Source organism: Salmo trutta, chromosome 17 (genome assembly GCF_901001165.1).
Source record: "Salmo trutta chromosome 17, fSalTru1.1, whole genome shotgun sequence".
NCBI lineage: Eukaryota > Metazoa > Chordata > Actinopteri > Salmoniformes > Salmonidae > Salmo > Salmo trutta.
In genome coordinates this window covers 22,220,664-22,244,704 of record NC_042973.1, presented here as the reverse complement: position 1 = coordinate 22,244,704, position 24,041 = coordinate 22,220,664, and the positions used below count along the sequence as shown (strand labels likewise).

At 41.0% G+C, this 24,041-nt stretch overlaps 2 protein-coding genes and 1 long non-coding RNA gene across 7 annotated transcripts; 2 read left to right on the top strand and 1 right to left on the bottom strand.

Annotated features, from left to right (window-relative positions):
• The first annotated feature begins 707 nt into the window (after window positions 1-707).
• On the top strand, window positions 708-7,143 carry cfap263 (cilia and flagella associated protein 263). Its single transcript, XM_029696150.1, has 8 exons — window positions 708-807; window positions 946-1,084; window positions 1,475-1,636; window positions 3,715-3,870; window positions 4,066-4,302; window positions 4,564-4,671; window positions 4,803-4,958; window positions 5,230-7,143. Exons 1-8 carry the CDS (start codon window positions 737-739, stop codon window positions 5,305-5,307), a joined length of 1,107 nt encoding a protein of 368 aa, XP_029552010.1. The 5' UTR covers window positions 708-736; the 3' UTR covers window positions 5,308-7,143.
• A 2,942-nt stretch (window positions 7,144-10,085) lies between these two features.
• LOC115151850 (zinc finger protein 319-like) lies at window positions 10,086-19,301 on the bottom strand. Of its 4 annotated transcripts, none has more exons than XM_029696147.1 (3): window positions 18,938-19,301; window positions 14,578-16,198; window positions 10,087-14,412 (listed from the first exon to the last, which is right to left on the bottom strand). In XM_029696147.1, exons 2-3 carry the CDS (start codon window positions 15,893-15,895, stop codon window positions 14,093-14,095), a joined length of 1,638 nt encoding a protein of 545 aa, XP_029552007.1. In that variant the 5' UTR covers window positions 15,896-16,198; window positions 18,938-19,301; the 3' UTR covers window positions 10,087-14,092. The 4 variants fall into 4 exon arrangements, with proteins under 4 accessions (XP_029552004.1, XP_029552007.1, XP_029552005.1 ...); XM_029696145.1 differs by having other exon boundaries at window positions 10,087-15,938; window positions 16,166-16,198; XM_029696146.1 differs by having other exon boundaries at window positions 10,087-14,006; window positions 14,264-16,198; window positions 18,938-19,300.
• Window positions 19,302-19,343: 42 nt separating this feature from the next.
• LOC115151853 (uncharacterized) lies at window positions 19,344-22,194 on the top strand. Of its 2 annotated transcripts, none has more exons than XR_003867376.1 (3): window positions 19,344-20,011; window positions 20,186-20,357; window positions 21,921-22,194. It is a non-coding gene; the product is annotated as an uncharacterized LOC115151853 (long non-coding RNA). The 2 variants fall into 2 exon arrangements; XR_003867377.1 differs by lacking the exon at window positions 21,921-22,194 and adding an exon at window positions 20,478-21,002 and having other exon boundaries at window positions 19,351-20,011.
• The last annotated feature ends 1,847 nt before the right edge of the window (window positions 22,195-24,041 follow it).

Here is a 24,041-nt window from a genome sequence, read left to right as displayed (position 1 = left end):
AATATCGAGGGTCTTATTCTTGTGACGTGATGATTGTTGCTTGACTGCCGTTTGACTAACTCAAATATTATCGCTGTTATCCATAATAATCTTATCATGCAGACTAGCCTACCCGCACTGTATCTGCAAACTGCTTGACCCATCTGCCGAAACCAGAGTAGGCACGTATACTATTTAACGCAACAGTTTTTGTGACAAAACTATCCCTAGAGTTGAAAATATGATGGAAAGACATTGAACGATTTTTACTACTAATATTTGCATGAAAATCGATCGCTGATTGGATGGAAACCTAGCTACTATATATATATATATTCTTCTGGTGGGGAGGCGGTTGCTGCGTCTGCGCAGACCAGCCATGAACGGATAGAGTTCTAAATTTCGTGACTAGCACACGTAAAATCGGATATTTTATAAGAGGAAATTGTTGCGGATTTTAGAATATTCGCATGAAAATCTGTGCCAATTGGATGAAACCAATTATCTAAACATATATATATATATATATATATATATATATATATATATATATATATATATATATATGTTTAGATAATTGGTTTCATCCAATTGGCACAGATTTTCATGCGAATATTCTAAAATCCGCAACAATTTCCTCTTATAAATTATCCGATTTTACGTGTGCTAGTCACGAAATTTAGAACTCTATCCGTTCATGGCTGGTCTGCGCAGACGCAGCAACCACCTCCCCACCAGTTTGTTTACCTTAGCAACCATGGCAGAGACGGTTCAAGATGTTTCTGAAGCAGATAAGCGACATCTCGTTGAACTCGTCAAAGAACTCAGGTATAAACATATTTTTCAGTTTCAACACTTCTTAACTCTTGTCTTAACTCACAGATTTGCTACATAGAGTAGCAATTTGTGGCCGCAAAAAAACAAAAGGCCTAGCACAGCCTTGTCCCTCACTGCCTCTTTTTCCAGACGCTCCAATGCGGTGCTACGGGCAGAAACTGATATGTATGAGCGGTATATAAGCCGCTTGGACCCCAGGGACTTGGTTCCTCAGCCTTTATCAGATTCCCTGGGAGCAGCTGCAGCATCACAGTTGGAGATTGGAGGGGTATGAGAAAGCATCTTGCACAACTTCCATAAACTTAATGTGTTGAATGAAATGGATTTCCCTACCCTATATGTTCTTTGACCTCTGTGATTGACTCATGCACTATAGTCTCGTCGTCCACTATAACCACGTAGGTATAAGCCTTCTACTGTGCAAGTTTGACAAACATATCCATCCTTGTGTTGGCCTGTTATTAGTTCCAAGTATGAGTCCTGTTAACTTTCTCAATTTCAGGATAGTGGGGCTGGGGATGTATAGCCCTAAGCCTTCTCTGTATTATTATATGGTTGGCTAAGGCTTGTGTGGGAAATACAAAGTGTGTGTGTTATTACCATAGAAAAATAAGGGTTTTTACTGCATGTTTGAATGCTTGTATTTCTGTGGCTTTAGGGCCGTGGGAGAAAGATGAAAACACGGACAACGGCTCTGGAGCAGTTACAACGTCTGACATTGGAGCAAAAGTGTGACGTGGCACAGAGAGAGTTAGATGAAACCAAGGAGGACCTGGAGAAACTGAAGGAGAGCTCAGAGAGAGTGCTCAACAACTATAAGGTAAACACAATATACAAACAGAGAGAACGGATAGAGAAAGACTATTGTGGATCTGTGTAACCTGCAGAGGAATCTGTGATTTGGTTTAGTTGTTGTCTATGTAGTTAAGATGCACTGAAACCCATTCAGATTTCTGTCATTATTACAGTACCAGTCAAAAGTTTAGACACACCTCCTCATTCCAGGGTGTGTCTTTATTTTTACTATTTTCTACATTGTAGAATAACAGTGAAGACATCAAACTATAAAATAACACATATGGAATCATGTAGTAACCCATTTTTTTAAAACAAATCAAAAGATATTTAATATTTGAGATTCTTCAAAGTAGCCACCTTTTGCCTTGATGACAGCTTTGCACACTCTTGGCATTCTCTCAACCAGCTTTGTGAGGTAGTCACCTGGTATGCATTTCAATTAACAGGTGTGCTTTGTTAAAAGTTAATTTGTGGAATTTCTTTCCTTCTTTATGCATTTGAGCCAATCAGTTGTGTTGTGACAAGGTAGGTGTGGTATACAGAAGATAGCCCTATTTGGTAAAATGCCTAGTCTATATTATGGCAAGAACAGCTCAAATAAGCAAAGAGAAATGACAGTCCATCATTACTTTAAGACATGAAGGTCAGTCAATCCGGAAAATTTCAAGAACTTTGAAAGTTTTGTTGTGGAAATTCTTACACAAGGACACTCAAAGTCAATCTTAAATGAATCATTGTTTATTATCAGAGCGCTGGAGAGGTTCCAACAAACCCGATGCGCCATAGTGAATGTCTGTTATGAGCTCTGCTGCGGCAGTCCCAGCAGTTGTCTTATATACAGCTATATACAGACAAGTTATATTTGCATGATTTATTTATTTGCATAATTTATTTGCATAATTAATTCATCATTACCGTTTTCCAATCATGTGACCGACCAATACTTGTTCATAACATGTGACAGACCAATACTTCATGAGGCTTCTTCTCTCTAAGCTGAGACCTTGAAACTGAGATATCTTTCGTTCTCAAAACAAGGTCTGGGCGTACTGCAAAATTGCAGATACTGATAAATGAGGATTCGTTCAATCACTCACTTGCATGAACATAGGAATTGGTTATTACAAAAGCACATGTATAACATTTCCATCACAGTTTATTCAAAAACTGGCTCTCATGAGGACTGCCACAGGAAAGGAAGACTCAGAGTTACCTCTGCTGCAGAAGTTCCTTCGAGTTACCAGCCTCAGAAATTGCAGCAAAGAGACTTACTTGGGCCAAGAAACACGAGCAATGGAAATTAGACCGGTGGAAATCTGTCCTTTGGTCTGATGAGTCCAAATTTGAGAATTTTGGTTTCAACCGGCGTGTCTTTGTGAGACGCAGAGTAGGTGAACGCATGATCTCTGCATGTGTGGTTCCCACCGTGAAGCATGGAGGAGGTGGTGTGATGGTGCTTTGCCGGTGACACTGTCAGTGATTTATTTAGAATTCAAGGCACACTTAACCAGCATGGCTACCACAGCATTCTGCAGCGATACACCATCCCATCTGGTTTGCGCTTAGTGTGACATTTGTTTTTCAACAGGGCAATGACCCAACATACCTCCAGGCTGTGTAAGGGCTATTTGACCAAGAAGGAGAGTGATGGAGTGCTGCATAAGATGACCTGGCATCCACAATCACCCGACCTCAACCGAATTGAGATGGTTTGGGATGAGTTGGACCGCAGAGTGAAAAGCAGCCAACAAATGCTCAGCATGTGTGGAAACTCCTTCAAGACTGTTGGAAAAGCATTCCCAGTGAAGCTGGTTGAGAGAATGCCAAGAGTGTGCAAAGCTGTCGTCAAGGCAAAAGGTGGCTACTTTGAAGAATCTTCAACATAAATTATATTTTGGTTTGGTTAACACTTTTTTGGGGTTATTCCATATGTTTTATTTCATAGTTTTGATGTCTTCACTATTATTCTACAATGTAGAAAATAGTAAAAAATAAAGAAAAACCCTTGAATGAGTAGGTGTGTCCAAACCTTTGACTAGTACTGTATATTGTATCAAAAGCTTGATAACCAATAATTTCTGGGCCCCTTCCCCATATTAGGCAACTCTGGAGGAAGCAGATATTCGACTTGTGGAGGTCAAGAAAGCAAGTTATGAGTTTGACCGTGATGTCGCTAAGGTGTTGAGGGAGAAGAGAGGTGTCATGATGGGAGCAGAGAAGGTCATTCGTTATTTTGAGGACAGGATGAGAGCAAAGGTAAGCAAGCAGCATGTCAGGCAGGGTGGTCAGGTCAGAGTTCTTAAATCACATTTGGTTCCTCACTTGAATTACAAATCTTGGAAGTAATGCAAGCTTCAATATCAGCATTCACTGTTACCGACTGCTGCCCTGTTTCTCTGACCTCATCACCTGTTCGTCTCATCCTGCTGCTACCTTTACTTCATCCTACAGGACACACTGGTTGAAAAGTTGCGGTTGAAGAATGCAGCTCTCCATGTGCAGAAGAGGAAGTTGCAGTTACAGCTACGACAGAAAGAGGAAATGGGTGAAGCCCTTCACGAGGTGGATTTCCAGCAGCTGAAGATTGAGAACAGCCAGTATCTCGAACGTATTGATGAAAGAAACCAGGACCTTCTGCGCCTAAAACTCCTGGCAGGAAACACCCTACAGGTTCTCAACTCCTACAAGGTTTGATTCCTATTCAAACATTATTGTATGTACATGTCTCTTTTCTTGTGCAGGGGTGTGATCAGGTTCAGGAGAGCGGAATTATATATTCTTGGTTGGGGAATCTGAACTTGAGAGGTAGATCCCTTGAGATAAACTGATAAAACTCAAGGCTTATTTTCATCACCCAGGCCCAACTAAGGTACTTGACCTTTGTTGTGTTAGTACATACGTGGGGGTTTGGGACTTTAATAAGGAAATGTGTTGTTGTTCCCATTGTAGAAGAAGCTGCAGAGCATGACATGTGAGTCAAAGCTGCTTAGTAGTGACATCACCTCCCGTAAGGAGATGCTGGTGAAGATCGAGGAGGAGACACTGCAGGCAGAAGAGGTCAATTTAACATTCACCTGTTTCGTTTTTAACCAAAATCATACGATTTTTGTAGCCAACTATTCAGCTATGTTTGCAACACTGCTGGTGGGTAGGCTAATAAATATCCCCCTCTCTGTGTCCTTGGGCAGGAGCGAGCCAAGGCAGAGACTCTTAACAGGAAGCTGCGAGGCCAGCTGGCAGATTTCCGTGTTCCCCACGTGCTGCAATACATCACAGCTAAGGCCTCCCATAGCCAGCTCGAGCAGAGTGTCCGAGCCTGGGAGCGAAAAGTTGAGATCTCTGAGGTGAGAGTCAAAGTTGTAGGTTAGTTATAACTTTACTTATGAAGGGTACCTACAGAAGGTAAGTACATACTTCATAACACATTCATAATAATATGTTCATGTTGTATTGCGGTTGGCTTCTGTTCTGTTTATGAATTTGTAAATGTTATGAAGTCCTTACCTACATAGGTATCCTTTTTAAGTAACGTTATCAAGCTGGGTAAGGGACATGCTGTTCTGAAATGATCATTATAGAACCAGAAAGTTCCTGATTTCCATGCCATCCATACAGATGGCTCTGAAGACACACACCAAGACCTGGAACAAGCTGAAGGAAGCTGCAGGAGCAGGACCAGTCACAGCCCGGTGAACCCGCACATGCTTCCTAATAAATCTATTCTCTGCAAATATTCAATCATCCAAAGCAGTCAAAAAACAATCATATATCCATCAGTCTCTTTTGTAAACTAGCTGAGATATGCCTTTATAAAGTAACTCATGTGTTTTAGCTGTTTTTAACTTGCAGTATATGGAATATTTGTAGAATGGTTGAACAATCGTGCCTTAAGTCAAAATTGAACTTATCGCTGATAAATCATTCACTTTTTGATAAAAACACCAAATATGTACGTACCCTAAAAAGATTTTAATATGGAGCCACCCCAGATTTGACCTCTGGGGGGTGTGGCAGCCAACTAACAACATTTTACAATTCAGAAGGACTGCTTTGCGGTAAAGGCACCAACTTTGTCATAGACCCTAGATTTATGGTCCCTGAAAAGATCTTGATATGGAGCCACCACAGATTTGGCCCCTGGGGGCTGTGGCGGCCATCTTACAAAATGGTTGCCGATGCTAGCCTTAGATACCCTTTAAAGATTTAGATATGGCGCCACTGCAGATTTGGCCCTGGCAGCCATCTTACTAAATGTCCCCAGACTGTACCACTATTTTGCAAATCATTAATCTACTAAATGTCATGGCCTATACTTATTTGACTTAAAAGTAAAGTACTTCTTGGCCTGGATCTCCTGAAACACAAAAGGTTTAACAGTTACACACAGTATAATACAGGGATCAACTAGATTAAGCTGCAGACAATTTTTTATTGAACGGATGGTCAAGGGGCCGGAACATAATTACAAATAATTTGCAAATTGACCGCAAGAAGCCCAAACAGATATAACTAAAACATCATTTCAAATCTTGCTTACATTTGTATACGATCACATATAACTCTCTATTATGTGTGGGAATACTATGGAACAGATTTCAAAAATTAAAATCACTTAGAGCTAATTTGCTGGTGTTTTTACAGTCTTTTATGTCCAATAAAAATACAACATAAATTTTTTTTTTGCTCAAAAAACTTGGGAGGGGCCAAAAAAAAGTTGTACCTGGGAAATATCCCAGCCATTAAGTTGGAATAGTTCACAATTGTTGTGGACAATTTTCTCAGTCAGACAAGAGCTTTAGCTGGCACACATTATCTTTTACTTTTAAAACTGTTTCATTAACAAAAGTATGACACTAGTTTTTCTATTTGCAGTTTAATATAATTTACTGCTATTTCATCAAAGTAAAGGCTATGCAACAGTTTAGTATACCATGGACTTTTGGTGGTGATTGTTGATCTGAGAGACCCCCAAACCATCATTAGGGGTTCACAGCAAAGTTGTGAAACCTATTGTTATTCTTAGATTTTAAAACATTCCTTGACTTGGTCAAATAACTCATACATAGATTGGTAACATTTTTTCTAATTTGGCACACAGAAACTAGAAGCAATAAGTAACTTGGTCAAAATGAATGGCACCGATTGGCCTAAACTTTGGATGTAGGCATCGTTCCTCATGCTGAACAAATTTGGCTCAAGAACCCATCAGGATAGATTTTCCTCCATCTTGGAAATTTTTGAAATCTTCTCATGAACTATGTCCAAATAACACCAAATTCGTAGGCCCATGGTACATCTCTTTACTTAATTTGAGAAAAGCTAAGGGATTGGTTAATAAGATATGGCTGAGTTATTGATAAATTCAGAAATCAGATTTTCCGTGTTCTTTTCAAGCCTTTGTACATCCACTTCACAATGGCCTATTAACTTGAAACTTTATTTTAGGGTCATCAGAGACATTACCATGATGAACCATGTTAAGTTTGGCATTGATATCTTAAAAAATAAGGAAACTATCCTGAACAAAAATATAAAAACGCAACATGTCACAATTTCAACGATTTTACTGAGTTACAGTTCATATAAGAAAATCAGTCAATTGAAATAAATTTCACATGATCGGGCAGGGGCATGGGTGGGCCTTGGAGGGCATAGGCCCACCTAATGGGGAGCCAGGCCAGGCCCTGCCAATCAGAATTAGTTTTTCCCCACAAAAGGGCTTTATTACAGATAGAAATGCTCCTCAGTTTCATCAGCTGTCCAGGTGGCTGGTCTCAGACAAACCCACAGGTGAAGCCGAACGTGGAGGTCCTTGGCTGGCGTGGTTACAAGTGGTCTGCGGTTGTGAGGCCGGTTGGACTTACTGCCAACTTCTCTAAAACGATGTTGGAGGTAGCTTATGGTAGAGAATGTAACATTCAATTCTCTGGCAACAGCTCTGGTGGACATTCCTGCAGTCAGCATGTAAATTGCATGCTCCCACAAAACTTGAGACATCTGTGGCATTGTGCTGTGTGACAAAACTGCACATTTTAGAGTGGCCTTTTAATGTCCCCAGCACAAGGTGCACCTGTGTAATGATCATGCTATTTAATCAGCTTCTTGATATGCCACACCTGTCAGGTGGATGGATTATCTTGGCAAAGGCAAAATGCTCACTAACAGGGATGTAAACAAATTTGTGCACAAAAATTGACAGAAATAAGCTTTTTGTGCTCATGGAAAAATTCAGGGATCCTTTATTTCATCTCATGAAACATGGGACCAACACTTTACATGTTGTGTTTATATTTTTGTTCAGTATATTAACAATTCAGTTTTTTTTTTACAATGTAACACTATTGCTTAAAATAATCTTGTCATGGAATAAGTCTGATTCACTCCAAATTTGGTCTCATCACAATGGTCCCTGAAGAGTTTGAAAAAATAATGTTGATGCATTCAAAGATGGCCAAACTATACAAGTAGATGCATATTAGCACATTTTTTATTTAGACTCATGATTGCACATAAAGGAAGATAGTTCCTACATGATAGTGCTTGCTTTGTTATCTAACTGGTCTTGTGTCCTTTGTTATCCTGTGAACCCCATTCATTTCTGCTTGCAGCTATATTTTAAGATAATTACAGTGCATTCGGAAAGTATTCAGACCCCTTGACTTTTTCCACATTTTGTTACATTACAGCCTTATTCTAAAATGTATAAAATATTTTTTTACCCCTCATCAATCTACACACAATACACCATAATGACAAAGTGAAAACAGATTTTTAGAAATGTTTGCTAATTTATTAAAAAAATTAAAAACATGAATACCTTATATTTACAAAAGTATTCAGACCCCTTCCGTTGAGACTTGAAATTGAGCTCAGGCGCATCCTGTTTCCATTGATCATCCTTAAGATGTTTCTACAACTTGATTGGACTCCGCCTTTAGTAAATTCAATTGATTGGACATGATTTGAAAAGGCACACAGAAATAGAAAGCATCAACTGAATGTTAAATGTGTTTCCTGTCAGGTATTTTAATTGTCTGTATTGTCTACTTGTTGAATGTTTGTCTTGATTTGTGGTTGTTTGTAATGTCTTGATAATTGGTGTTGGACCCCAGGAAGATTAGCTAGCCTCACAGCGTTAGCTAATGGGGATCCTAATAAAAATTACAACCTGGACTATATAAGGTTCCATAGTTGACAGTGCACATCAGAGCAAAAACCAAGCCATGAGGTCGAAGGAATTGTCCATAGAGCTCAGAGACAGGCTTGTGTTGAGGCACAGATCTGGGGAAGGACACCAAAACATTTCTGCAGCATTGAAAGTTTAAGAAAATAGTGGCCTTCATCATTCTTTAAATGGAAGAAGTTTGGAACCACCAAGACTCTTCCTAGAGCTGAGCAATCGGGGGAGAAGGGCCTTGGTCAGGGAGGTGACCAAGAACCCACTGGTCAATCTGACAGAGCGCCAGAGTTCCTCTTTGGAGATGGGAGAACCTTCCAGAAGGACAACCAAAGTTTCTAAAAACCTGTTTTTGCTTTGTCATTATGGGGCATTGTGTGTAGATTGACGAGGGGAAAAAAACAATTTAATCAATTTTAGAATAAGGCTGTAACGTAACAAAATGTGGAAAAAGTCAAGGGGTCTGAATACTTTCCCGAATACACTGTATTATTGGATCAGTGGAGCAAAGCAGAATATCAAAAGAGATGAGCACAGAATCAAAAGCACTGTAACTAAGCAGCTAACTTACTATTGTCTACTAAACAAAATCTTGTGGCTTTGGACCTGACCAGACAGCTTGTATTCAATTGTATGCTGTACAATGTACATCAACCAATGCCATATATGAACCAATAGCAGGTATGTTACCAAAACATTGGGAGATGTACACAATAATCTCTAAACTATAACATACAGTACAACATCTTGCCTAATTGGGGTCAAATGCATTTAAGAATGCTGCCAGACCTTTTCATTGTACATACATTCATCTCTGTACTAAAGTTGTGTTTCTCTCACAAAAAAGCCTTCAGAACTGTAAAGTATTACCGATAGTGGCCATTTTGTAAGATGGCCGTCACAGCCCCAGGGGCCAAATCTGTAGTGGCTCCATATCTAAGCCTAAATCTTAAATTTGGAGCCTTTCTCTTAAAATAGTCATTGTAAAATATTGGTACTGCTAGGTAGTCATTTTCAAAGATGGCTGCCACAGCCCCCAAATCTGGGGTGGCTCAGCATCAAAATATTTTCAGGCTATGTAAATCTACTCTGCCAAATGCATTTCTCAAAATAGTCCTTCTGAACTGTAAAATAGTTAGTTGGCAGCCATGTTGTGAGATGGCCAAAATCTGGGGTGGCTCCATATCTAAATCTTTTCAGCTCTGACTAATTTGGTGCCTTTACCACAAAGCAGTCCTCTATATAAATTGGATATTAGGCCATTTTGAAAAAATATTTTCAGGGTATACACATCTACAGTTGTACCAAATTGGTTGCTTTTAATCACAAAATGAACGTAAAATTTTGCAGCATAACCACTCTACTATTGACAGACTATGTAAACAAATAGCATCTGACTGAATTATGCAAGATTTTGGTTCTGGGTTAACAGAGATTACAATTAACTACAAAATGAGTGTTATATTTGTACATTACATTATCAATGGTAAGTGCAGTGTATTTCTTCTGGGTGGCATAAAGGACATGTTATAGTCTGTATTTAAGCAAGCATTACACACCCTATTACAAATGAGAAAACGTGATTTTACTGAATGTACACATCGTCATATTGTTTAACTACCTAATCTACATACTTAAAAATCCTGAAAGAATACATGCCAGTCCCCTCTGCAATTAAACATACATGACACCCCCCCCTTTATAAAAAGTTTATTTGTTAGTGCTGTGTGTATTGAATGCTACATACAGATATTTTAGCATGAATGTACACATACTGTACGTTGTCACAATTATTTTTTCACATAACAATTTGAAAAAAGCTATGTGGGAATAAGTGCCATCTGAAGCACTAATACCTAGGACAGATTACAGGAACTAACACAGCAGGCATGCACAGAACAGAGAAAGCAGGGTCAATAGGTAGGGGCTAACCGTTATGCACTACACCAGATCAAAAGTCATGTCAATCACAGTCCTAATGACCCTTCCATCAATCAAACATCTCCCTCCATTACATCCTAAAAGGCCCTGTTACCTCCTCCCAAGAATGGAAATATTCATATAGATTTTAAAATAATATTTAAAAAATGTTTTATATAAACTAAACATATACAGTACTTTTCTTTTCAATTCAATTCGCAACTGCTTTTTGATGTTGTCTTAATGCCAGATGAACGACGACAAATGACAAACTGTTAGCCCACCTCAGGTGACGATGGAGAAAACAAAAAACACAGCACAGTACAAGAAACAGAGCAACAACATTGAGGCAGTCAGTTCTGGAGTAGAATGGGTTTCTAAATTACCCTGACCCCAGTTTAACAGTCTACTGAAACTGATTATAAAAAAAGAACCTTCCTCAAAGCTAGCATTACCTTATCATAAAATAATTTTCCAATACTGCACTCAAACCACAACAGAATACATCCCCTTGAAATACTTCCTTTGAAAAAAGACCCCCCTCTCCACACACACACAAAATCACTTTGAGCCACATTGATTTGCCCTCAAAGTTGACACAGATTTTTGCCTTATTAGTTGTCTTACCACTTACAGACTATAAAGAGGTTCAATCCATAACTTTTGCAATCAAGCTTAAGCAGCCCATTTTGGTAAGGATGCTATAAAAAAAACAAGGCTATAAAATCCAGACGTTAAAATGATCTGCACAAATATACTGCAGATATGTTTGACATAACTGGGGTTAACAAAAACTATACAGACCTGACAAAATTCTACACCAGATGTATGTTTTATACAATTCACTTCACAGCCAGAATTCCATTTTCACAGACATGATTCAACAATCATTCATCCAAATAAACACAAAGGAGCACCAGGGGTCAGAATCCTTGTAGGGCTTAGAGACAGAATGTTCTCCTTGGAAACTTGCAACATACCACCACTATCATAACTATGACTTCAAAAGATGAAAAACATTTAAAGTCCTCATATGATAAAAAGTTGTAACATACAAAACAGCCAATGCAGTTTTAGAAACAAGACAGTTATGCAACTTCTGTAACCGAACTGGTAAACATACGCACATACATATTGTACTACATACACGCCGTAAGAGGAAGCTTGATCAGGTTTTAGACATTTTCAGCACAGATACTCTTCACTGATCTCTGTAGGAATATGAACTGTATATTAGTGTGAAATATATATTTCTATATACCAGTGAGATGTCTTGATACTTCAGCTGGTTAATCTCCACACCTTTGGGATCTGCTGCAGTACAATGGTGTTTTGGTACAAACTATAGTTGCCACAATGATGGCCACATATACAGTCACAAACTTTTGTAATATTTCACAATAGCACAAAAACAATTTAAAAAAAGAAACCACCTCTAGTTGGAGTTGATTCGTGTACATAAAAAAAAATCATAAAAATACTAAAGCAAAGAGTAGAGGTGTCTGATTTTATTGTATATGTGTCAGGGGTTGGAACCAAAATTATTTTCCAATTGTTTCGTTCTGAAGAACAGAACCATTATTTTTTTCCATTGCGTTGCACTGTTCCCACCAGCAAAATTAATGTTCTGAACCGGTTCGAACCCAAGAAAGTAATGATTTATACAATTCCTTTTTAAACCTCTACATTTAGCTCAACATTAAATGACTTCACCAATCAGTGAGGATAGAGCAGCTTGCTATGGCACTGGGCAAGCGATAGTTGTCTGACATCTACTGCATGTGTAAACAAGTGTAGGGCGCGAGACGCGACAAATTTTGCAGGTGGGGAAAGATCGAGAGAAGGTGGAGGAGGCTTGAAGCCCTGGGCATCTTGTGATATATGAACTAGGCCCACAGAATTATACCTACGGAGGAGCGGCGTATATGAAGGAACTTTGAATGTCTTTGAAAAGAGTTGGCTTAAAGTTGGACGAGAGCTAGCTAACAAGCTTGTGTGTGCAGAGCGGCATCAGAATTAAAATAAAAACACATCTTACCTTTTTGTAGTTAATAAATCCAATGCGAGACGTGATAAGGATACTATAGTTAACCAGCATTGATAAAGTTAATCCATTCTTCTCTAATAAAACATTTTAAAAAATAAAATCACACACACAAAGATTTTGAGTGACAGAGAGGGCTTTGCATAGGCGCATTGTTGCGTTTGTGGGACTGTAAAAAAATACCTGGAACGTAAAATAACATTATTACCCAGTTCCCATGCTTTTAAAATAACGGTTCTGTTCCGGAAAAGTATAGATCACTTTCGTTCCCGGTTCTGATCCCCGTTTTTTTTGGTGATATTTCTGGTTTTCCTGTTCTGTTCCCTGAACCGGTTCCATTTCCTGATATGCATACACTGCTACTACAGTGATTAGGTTGTGGAAAAGTAACCAATACACAATAATTTCAACCCTCCACCCACCCACCAAACAAAACACTTTATATTAGAGTTGATACAGCGTCATTGATTCCAAAATTTAAAAAAAGCAAGAGGCCATCAGTAGACTGTAGCAGCTGCTGAAACTTAGCAATCATAAAAGTCTTCAGTATCCTGGGTAAGAGAATGGAACATTAATGCATGCAGGATCTCTGTAGATGCGTTCTGGAGTGACAACCACTGTGGGCAAGAGAATAGTTCTGGGTCATGGTGCAACACACCAGTCAAGCAGGTCATCACAAGGGGAACTGGTCCACATCCCCTTTTAATCTACAAGGTCATTTATGTACAAATGCAAAGCTTTTCATAGACAGAAATGTAGGCTAATGTGGTGATTTACATTTATTTTGTTCCCCACTTGCAGGGAAGTTGATTCAAGAAGGTAAGGATAGATAGAGTAAATGACCTGGACTAGAACATCCACCCTAGAGTTTGAAGTGAAAGACATATCCTTGTTGGTTTCTCCTCCTCTGTCCTTCAGACAGTAGCCCTAAAGCAGTGACACTTGGCAGTGACTTCTATTTATTTTTTTATTTTTTTAACAATTATAAATTGTATGGGTTTCTTAGGGTGGACTGGTATCAGTTTTCAGATGGGAAGTGAGGGTATGGATTGTATATGCTGGGGGCAAATTAAGAGTAGGCAGGGACATTTGCTATGGACTGGATAAGAAGTGGCACAGAGTAACCTACCATCGGGTAACCCTCCCTTTAGATTTGTGCTGGACTGTGTGCTCCTGCAAGGCTCCCAGGTCTCCAAAGCATTTGAACTGGGTATCTCTGGAAAGCACCAGAGTGTGCACTCCAGAGAAGCCCAGTTCAAGTGTGTTAAGCTGGGTGCTGCAAATTAATGGTAGACAGGGACGTTTGCTATGAACTTGTACAGAGCGGAGGGGCGTGACTATATGCAAGGTGGCACAGGGTAACCCCCTCCTTCAGCTGTGTGCTGGACTGTGTGCTCCTGCAAAGCTCCCAGGTCTCCAAAGCGCTCTCCACACCAAACACACTTGAACTGGGCATCTCTGGAATGCACACTCTGATGCTTGGCCAGGTGCTCCCGTTGCTTGAAGCCTTTATCACAGCTAGCACACTTGTAGGGCTTCTCCCCGGTGTGGACACGCTTGTGCCGATTCAGGTCAGATGAGTACTTGAAGCGCTTCTCGCATTCGGGACACTTGAGGGGCTTCTCTCGGGACGGGTCGCAGCGGTGCTGCACAAACTCTGAGGATGACAGGAAGCGGCGGTCACATAGGGAGCATTTTAGGGGCTTCTCTTGACAGTGCGAGTTCTGATGTCGCTGCAGTGTCGAACTCTTCTTGTATCCCTTGCCGCACACATCACATTTGTAAGGCTTGTCTGTCTCCCTAGATGAAGAGGACGACTCACCGCATTTGTGGCGCAGCAGCTCTCCTGACTGACTGAATTCCTTCTGGCAGGATGCGCACTTAAACAGGTTCTCCATGCCATGGACGTGCTGGTGGTATAGCAGATGGGATGGCTGCAAGAAGCCTTTGTCACAAAGGTTGCATTTGAAGGGGCGGTCAGATGGGTTTTTGTGTGTGCGCCTGTGGCGCACCAGGGCATACTGCTGTTTGAAACTCATCTGGCACTCCTCACAGTGGAAGGGACGCTCCTCAGAGTGAGTGCGCTCATGCTGCCGCAGGTCTGATGGACGCTTGAAGCCCTTTCCACAGGTTGCACAGCGGAAGGGGCGTGCCCCTTGTGGGTGGCATGGATGATGCAGCAGCTCAGAAGACTCCTTGAAGTGCAGTTCACACAGGTTGCACTTAAACAGGTGCTCTCCGGAATGGGCGTACATGTGGCGCACCAGGTGGGAGCGGTGCTTGAAGCTCTTATCACACACAGCACATTTGTATGGGCGCTCAGAGCTGTGGGTGCGCTGGTGATGGGCCAGGTGAGAGGACTGGCTGAAGCTCTTGTCACATGTGTCACACTTGAAGGGCTTCTCTCCAGTGTGCACACGCTCGTGGCGGGCCAGCTCTGACAGGTGCCTGAAACCCTTCTGACAGACGGAACACTTGTAGGGCCTGTCACGGGCCGATGGAAATGTAATTGAGGAAGAGGATCCCACTGCCACACTCCCACTGGAAGAGGCTCCATCAGCAGACGGCTGCTGAGGGTTGGTGGCAGAGGAGCTGGGCGTGGTGTTCCCAGAGGAGCCTGGTCGGTAGGTCTTCTCACAGATGGAGCATTTCATGGGGTTGGTACTGTTGTGCGAGGTGTGGTGCTGTGCCAGCGAGGTGAGCAGGGAGAAGCCCATCTTACACACACCACACACAAAGGGCTTCTGCTCCACCTGCACACACTGGTGCTCCAGCAGATCAGTGGCCTGGTGGAAGATCTTCATGCACTGGGTGCATTGGAAGGAGCGGTCCTGGCTCACCATACACTGGTGCTCATGTGGGTTGGCCAGGTGGGAGATGTCGTGGCCGCATGCTCCACACTTGTGACCGCCCTCGCCCACTACCTGCAGAGAAGGCTGCTGTACCTGGGTAGGGTGTTGCTGCTGCCCATGCTGCTGGCTGTGCTGCTGGCCATGCTGGTGCTGCGACTGCTGCAGAGCGGGGTCAGGCTGCAGGACGATACCATAGACGGCGCAGCCCAACGCGTTCTCCGCCCCCGGTGGTATGGTGTGCACCACCGGAGGGGGAGCAACAGCATGCTGCTGCCACGCCTCACTCATCCTGGCTCTCGTGTAGGGATTCAGTTTTGTATCGTAGTGGGGGCTTTTATGAAGAAAAATCAAAGGTACATTGATTGGTGGACGGGTGGGTAGGGTGGAAAGTCAGTAATTTAGTCTGCCATTTCGGTGGAGAACATCACTAAATATAAAAATATATACATATAAAAAGGAATTGTTTTTAGGATGCAATAGATTGGGTGTCTGAAAATTATATGCAGAGGAAGAACACCTGCTGCAAAGACATTTACATTTAGAAAAAATTAAACCCACTGTCTCCATGCGTCTTCAGTCCTCTTCTGATGACTGCAGAAAAAGGGAACAATTATTATTAAACTATTCACTAGTACTGTGTGCGGTATGGCATCCTAGAAGAAGTGCAAGATCTCAGTTTCACAGAGACTTCCCCTGAGACAACAGAATAATTATCAGAGCACAAAAGGATAGACTTTAAAAAACAAATAAAACAAATATATTAACTAGGCATGTCAGTTAAGAACAAATTATTTTTTACAATGACGGCCTAGGAACAGTGGGTTAACTGCCTTGTTCAGGGGCATAATGACAGATTTTTACCTTGTCAGCTCGGGAATTCGATCTAGCAACCTTTCAGGTTACTAGTCCAACACTCGAACCACTAGCCTACCTGCCTCCCCAGACTTCAGAGGAAGCAGGTCAGAAAACAACACTGCTACTACTATATCCATCCATCAGATTAAAAGCAGCTGTGGAGGGCTACTTCATTCCTGCTTACTTGTCTAATGATCCATCATCACAAACACACTACAAGATAGCCATATCCAAACAATCAAAATCAAAAGACATGCCCTTATTTTCAACCTGGTATCATAGACTAGACATAACATAGTAAAATGTAAATCCTGCACACTCAAATTACTATGATATGTTAGGTTTGGTATGGTTACATAAGATAGGTTACTTCAGGCAAAAACTAAAAGGAGGATGATTGGTCTGGGAGGATGGGTGGGCATATAAAACACAAACATCTGGCAACCCAAAGGCGGCATGTTCGAATCTCATCTCGGACAACTTTACTTAGTACCCAGCTAGCACAGTGGATCTGGGCCGATTCCAGCTGAGAGTCGGGGTACTCCGCTGAGATTCAGACTCGGCCCGAGTCTGGGCCACCTTCGGCAGTATTACTTATATCTAGGATGCGGGGATTGAGCTTGGGCCGATTCCGATGTGAGTTATCTGGCCCAAATGTATTACTGGGACTCGGGCCAATTCTGGTGAGTTATCTGGCCCAAATGTATTACTTGGGGCTTGGGCCGATTCCGGTGAGAGTTGTCTGGCCCAAATGTATTACTTGAGGCTCGGGCCGATTGGGGCTACTCTCTGGCAGATGATTACACAGGCTGCTATATATAATTAACATTTATTTATTTATTTTTCCTCATTGTTTCTGTGATTAAAAAAAAATGTATTTAATTAATTGTATTTAACATTAAATTCTTTAAGAGTCCTGTGTAGTATTTTGATACTTTGGTCAAGGCAATAGATAAGCATTAAAAACGTTGTGGCGCAGCGGTCTAAGAAACTGCATCGCAGTGCAAACTGCGTTTCTACAGATCCTGGTTCGAGACCCTTCCCGGCCGTGACCGTTAGACCCATGAGGGGGCGCACAATTGTCCCAGCGTCGTCCCGAGTTAGGGGAGGGATGGCCTTGTCCCGTTGCGCTGTAGCGACTCCTGTGGCAGGCTAGGAGCATGCACGCTGACACGGTCACCAGGTTTCCACTGAGACAAAATGTTTTTTTTTGTGGATGGGTAGAATTTGTATGTATAAAATGTATAATAGTAATATTTCAAATTACTAAAATCGGGTAATTTTGTATATATTTATTTAAATTTGCATCGGGGAGATTCTGGTAAGATGCCGGCAAAGTTGGCTGAATTCTGGTAGACGGAAATGGCCCAATGTACTTGGTCCGATTCTGGGCAGTCATTCATTTTGATTCCGGACAGAGTCCTACACCGGGCCGATTCAATCAGTTCCAGCCCCACGGAAGAGGGCCCTTCTGGGCCAATTCCTCATTGCTAGCTGGGTAGCTATTTTGCAACTACTTAGCATGTTTGTTAACCCTTCACCTAACCTTAACCCGGCAGGTAGCCTAGTGGTTAGAGCATTGCCTTAACAAGGCAGTTAACCCACTGTTCCCCAGTATGCCATCATTGTGAATAAGAATTTGTTCTTAACTGACTTGCCTAGTTAAATAAATGTAAAAAAATAAAAACCTAACCCCTAGCCTAGCTAAAATTAGCCAACTAGCTAACGTATCATACCTATTTACAAATTCGTAATACATTTTACAAATTGGAATTCGTAACATATCTGAATTGTAATTTGTAACATCATATTTGGATATCCACAAATTAATACATACCATACGAACGTAACATATCATACTAAATGAAGGGAAACACGTTAAATGTACTATATTCCGTCTTCCACTGAGTCCAGGTTGTTATTTATATGTATTATAGGGAGGCAGACCGTATTTAAACTGGTGCGTCCGAGTACATCAGGCTATTTTTCAAGACATTCTATCGGGTGAGCACTAATGCCTAGTAATGCTCTTAACGTTACTCCTTGATGAATATGTAAATCATACTGGTTTGGGTTGATTTACGATCGGTGTTCCCCAAGATTACAGTATTGGTGACATGCATATTCAAATCATCCACAGCGTGCGCAATCAATAAGCAACCATTTGGTCGGTGTTTGCGCACGAATGTAAACCGAAGAAAAACAACTCGATTTACCTAGGTAGTTACCCCATTGCATTTTCCACACAAGAGAGAAAAGCATACGGCCCATCATTTGTTAACGGAGCCGGGCGGCAGTCGCTGTCTCATATAGCAGAAGCATAGTTGCATACATCTGTATGGCGAGCTAGCTAGCTAACGTTGCGTTTGCTTGTAATGTTGGGATTGGAAAATATTCAGCTATTGTATTAAACTGATCTATAGACGCAGTACATAAATGAGTAACATATTTGGGACAGTATTGCTGGTAACATACCTTTAACGTTTTGCGGAGAGTTTTTTGTAGCGTCTGACGATTTTGACAGAAAAAGTATTCGTAGGCCCAATAATACCTCCTTTCATATCCGCATTCAGCCTCGGTCAGTCGAATATCTGTTTGCTCTCTTGTCAAGCGGGTTTGGCACCAGGGCCGAAAAATGCAGAGCTTTTGTGTCGTTCTAAATGACCCCACTAAATGTGTAATATTCTATTTTGCCCAGAATGGTTAACTTTGTCAACGCCCTGTCAATATGTGATCGCTAGCCCATACTCCTCCCGCTTAAAAAGGCGATTTTTAAAAAAATAAATAAAACGCTAGCTAGCTAACTGACTAGCCTCAGAGATCCTGCCCAGGCACGGGAACATGAATAATCCAAGGTTTAATTGGCACGCTCACAACATACACCCGGAACCTGCAACGAACAGCTTTTATCTTTCTTCAGTGAATATCTATTTATAGCGATGCATTACAGTAATATTGTTGTTTATTTTCACAAATAATGTCATTGATTGTAAGTAAGGGAAAGCTATATAAATGTGTGGTGCCTTGCTATGTTTTGTAACCCATGCAGATGCTTATATGAAGAGGTTGTTTCAGATAATCACTTATGTTCTGATAATCACATTTAAATGAAAATATACCATACACGCAGCTACTTAAATTATACTACCATTATGTAAATTATGATTAAATATAGTCTACTGTGAAAATGTTTTCAGAACGTCACTGAATATGGAAACAATTTGATCGGTTGTTTGTTTCAGGGGGAAATAAATGACCACAACAACGGTTTGTTTTTATCGGAAGTATATCGCAAGCCTGCGCAATCCGTTCATTGGTCAGTGCTTCTATAACTTCAATGTTCCGATTTCTTATTTTTATGTTAGAAATCAAGAAAGTGTATTTGTGAATTTGTAATTGAAAGCTTTGCATATTAACATGTTAGTCAGTTACAGTAGCAGCTCTGAAGAGGAAATATAAAATGTACTATTAGAGGATGTAACAAAAAGGCTACGATGTTAACTCATCAAGGAAGAAGCACAAATCAGAGGAACACACCACCAAAACAAGGTAGCATCCTTTCCTGAACATTGTTTAAACTATTCTTTGTTATCAATAAGATGTACTAGTTTGAGCGATTTCATAGTAGGCTGTCTCATTGATTTATCTTGCATTTTCCTAAATTATTTCATGCATGTGTATCTGCAATCACAATCCCAGTTTAGCAAGTGTCTCTGTGCATAGGGAGGAAGATGACTCAAAGTCCAGACTGCCTCTTCCTGGCAGTTTGCTTGACATGTTTACAGAGGAAGATGATGACCCACAGACTGTGGACAGCATACAACATGGTGGACGGATTCGCTCTTTCAAACACGAGAGGAGAGGGGAAACTGGGCCACTTATGTGTACCTTCCATGTAAATGTCTTATCTTCAGAGCTGCATACACTCGCATCACATGCACAATGGTTTTGTCTTGAAGAGTTGTTTGCTCTCTGTCTTAACATCCCACTACTTCTTCTTATGTTCCTCCATTAGACATCCCAGAGGAAGGGTTCTTGGAGCTGCTTGATAAGATGACTAAAGTAGCAGGATCCCATGATATCTCCCTCACTCATACAGATGAGTTTCACCTCAGTCTAAGACAGTGGTTCTGAGGCATCACTGGATCCAGCCTTCCATACAGTCCCTCAGAACAGGCTTGGCACATGGCAGGAGATCTGCTATAGTACAAACAACATTTATGTTTTGTCCCTTTTGTTTGTGGAATTGGTGTTACTATTCTCTGTTATATTTTGGTTAGAGGATGCATGTCACCAGAGGTATGCTGGCAGGAAACAAATACTCTGCTAGATAGTCTGAATGAGGTAAAGTGATTGAAATCTTTTTTATAGGTTCATTTCTTTGGCAGAGAAACTGAAGGTCCACTCTAATGATGATAAAACCAGGTACAGTAGGATCTCTTATCAAAATGTGCCAAGCCTGTTCCGAGCATGCCCCCATTCACATCGACGCGGCTGTAGTGGAGCGGGTCGAGAGCTTCAAGTTCCTCAGTGTCCACATCATTAAGGATCTATCATGGGCCAAACACCAACACAGTCGTGAAGAGGGCATGACAACTTCTCTTTCTCCTCAGGAAGCTGGACAAATTTGGCATGCGCTCTCAGATCCTCAAAAAGTTCTACAGCTGCACCATTGAGAGCATCATGACTGGCTGCACCACCACTTGTTATGGCAACTGCTTGGCTTCCGACCGTAAGGCACTACAAAGGGTAGCTCGTACGGTCTAGTACATCACTGGGGCTGAGCTCCCTGCCATACAGGACCTCTATACCAGGCTGTGTCAGAGGAAGGCCCTAAAAATTGTCAGACTCCAGCCACCCATCATAGACTGTTCTCTCTGCTACCTCTCGGCAAGCAGTACCGGAGCGCCAAATCTGGGACCAAAAGGCTCCTGATCAGTTTCTAGCCCAAAGCCATAAGACTGCTGAACAGTTAATCAAATGGCTACCTGGACTATTTGCATTTCACTGTTTCTATGCACACTCAATGGACTCTACTCACACATACTACACTGACATTCCAACACACACTACATACACTCACACAGACATGCATATTGACGCCACTCACACAGACACACTTTCACAATCTTCACATACGCATCTGGTACTCTGTTTATTATCTATCCTGATTGCCCAGTCACTTTTACCCCTACCTACATGTAAATATTACCACAACTACCTCGTACCACTACATATTGACTCAGTACTGGTACTCCTTGTATATAGCCTTGTTATTTTGTCACAATTTCCTTTATATTTAGCAAATTTAGGTTACTTTAACTCTGCATTGTTGGGAAGGGGATCGTCAGTAAGCATTTCACAGTAGTCTACACCAATTTTTTTTCTTCTTGATTTGACAGCATGGTCATGTACTAGATCATAGTCTTATGATCTAGTATTCTGCTCTCCCCTACAGGACATTCCTGGCTATGGAAGTCTCCACAGGACAGGCTCAGCTACTAGAGCTTATGAAAGCAGTGGACGGCACCATGGAGTAGTTCACCCTTGACAATTTTTACAAGGTCTGAACACAAAAGCATGTAGCGAATTACAAATACACTATTCAATTCCAACCCATCACTGTTCTCTTTCACCAGTTTCTTCTGACACCTCATGTAAGCAGTCGTTGTAAATACAAATTTGTTCTTAACTGACTTGCCTAGTTAAATAAAGGTAATTTCTATTTATTATTACATCTCCCAAACATATTTGTTCTTATCTTATAGCCCTCTCTTTTGTTAGATGCATTGGTTTTATGTCGCTGCAGGAGCATGTTTCAGACGCTAGTAGCGCATGAAAACGGTTTGGTCCTAGAACTTGTTACTTTCGGTACTTCTGTCAATTGTGTCTCACAGATCAAGTCTGTCCATCAGCACAGCCGATGTCCCCCACTGAGTGCACCGTGCCTGCTCCACATACTCATTGCTAACCTGCACTGGGAGTCTGGGATGGATCATGTTTATCTCCCCCCTCATTCTGCGAAGAAGTTAACTTCTTAGGGATAGCCCCTTTTTTCAATTTTTGCCTAAAATGACATACCCAAATCTAACTGCTTCTAGCTCAGGCTCTGATGCAAGGATATGCATATTCTTTGTACCATTTGAAAGGAAACACTTTGAAGCTTGTGGAAATGTGAATGTTGAATGTTGGAGAATATAACACAATAGATCTGGTAGAAGAAAATACAAAGAAAAATCCCACTGTTTATTTTTCTACCACCATCTTTGAAATGCAACAGAAAGGTCCAATTTCTAGCCATCACTCTGGTTGTAATTCCGATGGTGTCCACAAGATGGTAACAGTGTATGTGCAAAGTTTCAGATGGATAACTTGAAGTATGAGCTAACTACATGACATTTAGTATAAAGTCACCCAGGTACATTTGGGCAAATTGTGAAGGAGACATACATTTGCATACATTGTTTTCTGCAAGAATATCGTCAAACCTGTATACTTGGACTTTGATTTAGCTCTTCCAGTATTAGTAGCCATATTATAAGTTCAACATTTGAAAAACAACAAGTTTTTATAACTTCATAACTCTGAATATTCTTATAATATTTGTCCAAAAGGAAAAGGCATGCTTTCGCACAAGGTTAGCAGCTACATTTTGAGACAGATACAGGGTTTCTGGATAGTCCCGTAAAGCCCAGCTCATTGGCTATCTAGCTAGCTTTGTTTGACCCCGATTGGTGCTTATTTGACAAAGTTAAGAATCAATCAAGTGAAGACCGCCCGCATCAACGGCGTGCCATGAAGGCATCGCTCTCTGAAAAAATGTGGTGTCCTATAGGATATACTACACCCCTAATGATATAGTGAAGCCTGGTTATGCTCTAGGATCTCTGAGGAACACATACGAACGTGATTTGACTGGTTGAAACAACGTTTAGGGTTAGATTCCTTTTCTTTGTAAATTGAACGAGTGGAATTACAAAATTGATTGTGCATGCTATATCGACCTTTTTAGGATATGAACACATATTTGATCTAACGAAACGACACTTCATGTTATCTCTGGAACCCTTTGGATGGTGTATTTATCGAACTTATCGTAGTGAAAAAAGTGTTTTGTTGTTATGAGCTCTTAAACAATGCCATGGCATTTTTTTCCGCAGTAATAGGTACTGTAAATTGGACAGTGTAGTTATATTAACACACTTGAATAATGCGACATGGCATGTAGAAATGTTGAAACTGTAACTTACTGTTCGCAAAACAATGTCCATACAGGCTACAATAACTTTACAATGCAATAAGTTACCGGTAGCTTCCAGCTTTGTAGGCCAACTTCCTTGCTAGTTTACAGCTGAAACTAACATCAATGCACAACCCAAGTACTTTGTTTGTGATGCAAAATATGCTAATTTCAAAGCTTGTTGCCACCAAAAACGCTATTCATTCACTTAATCGGTCTCTCCCTCAGCCAAAGTTTCTATTACCTTAGGGAACTGAGGGCTCTGTTGCGGTAGGTTGCACCAATGTCAATCATTGGTGCAATCAGACAATATCTTTAAGTAAATCAATCAAACGTTTA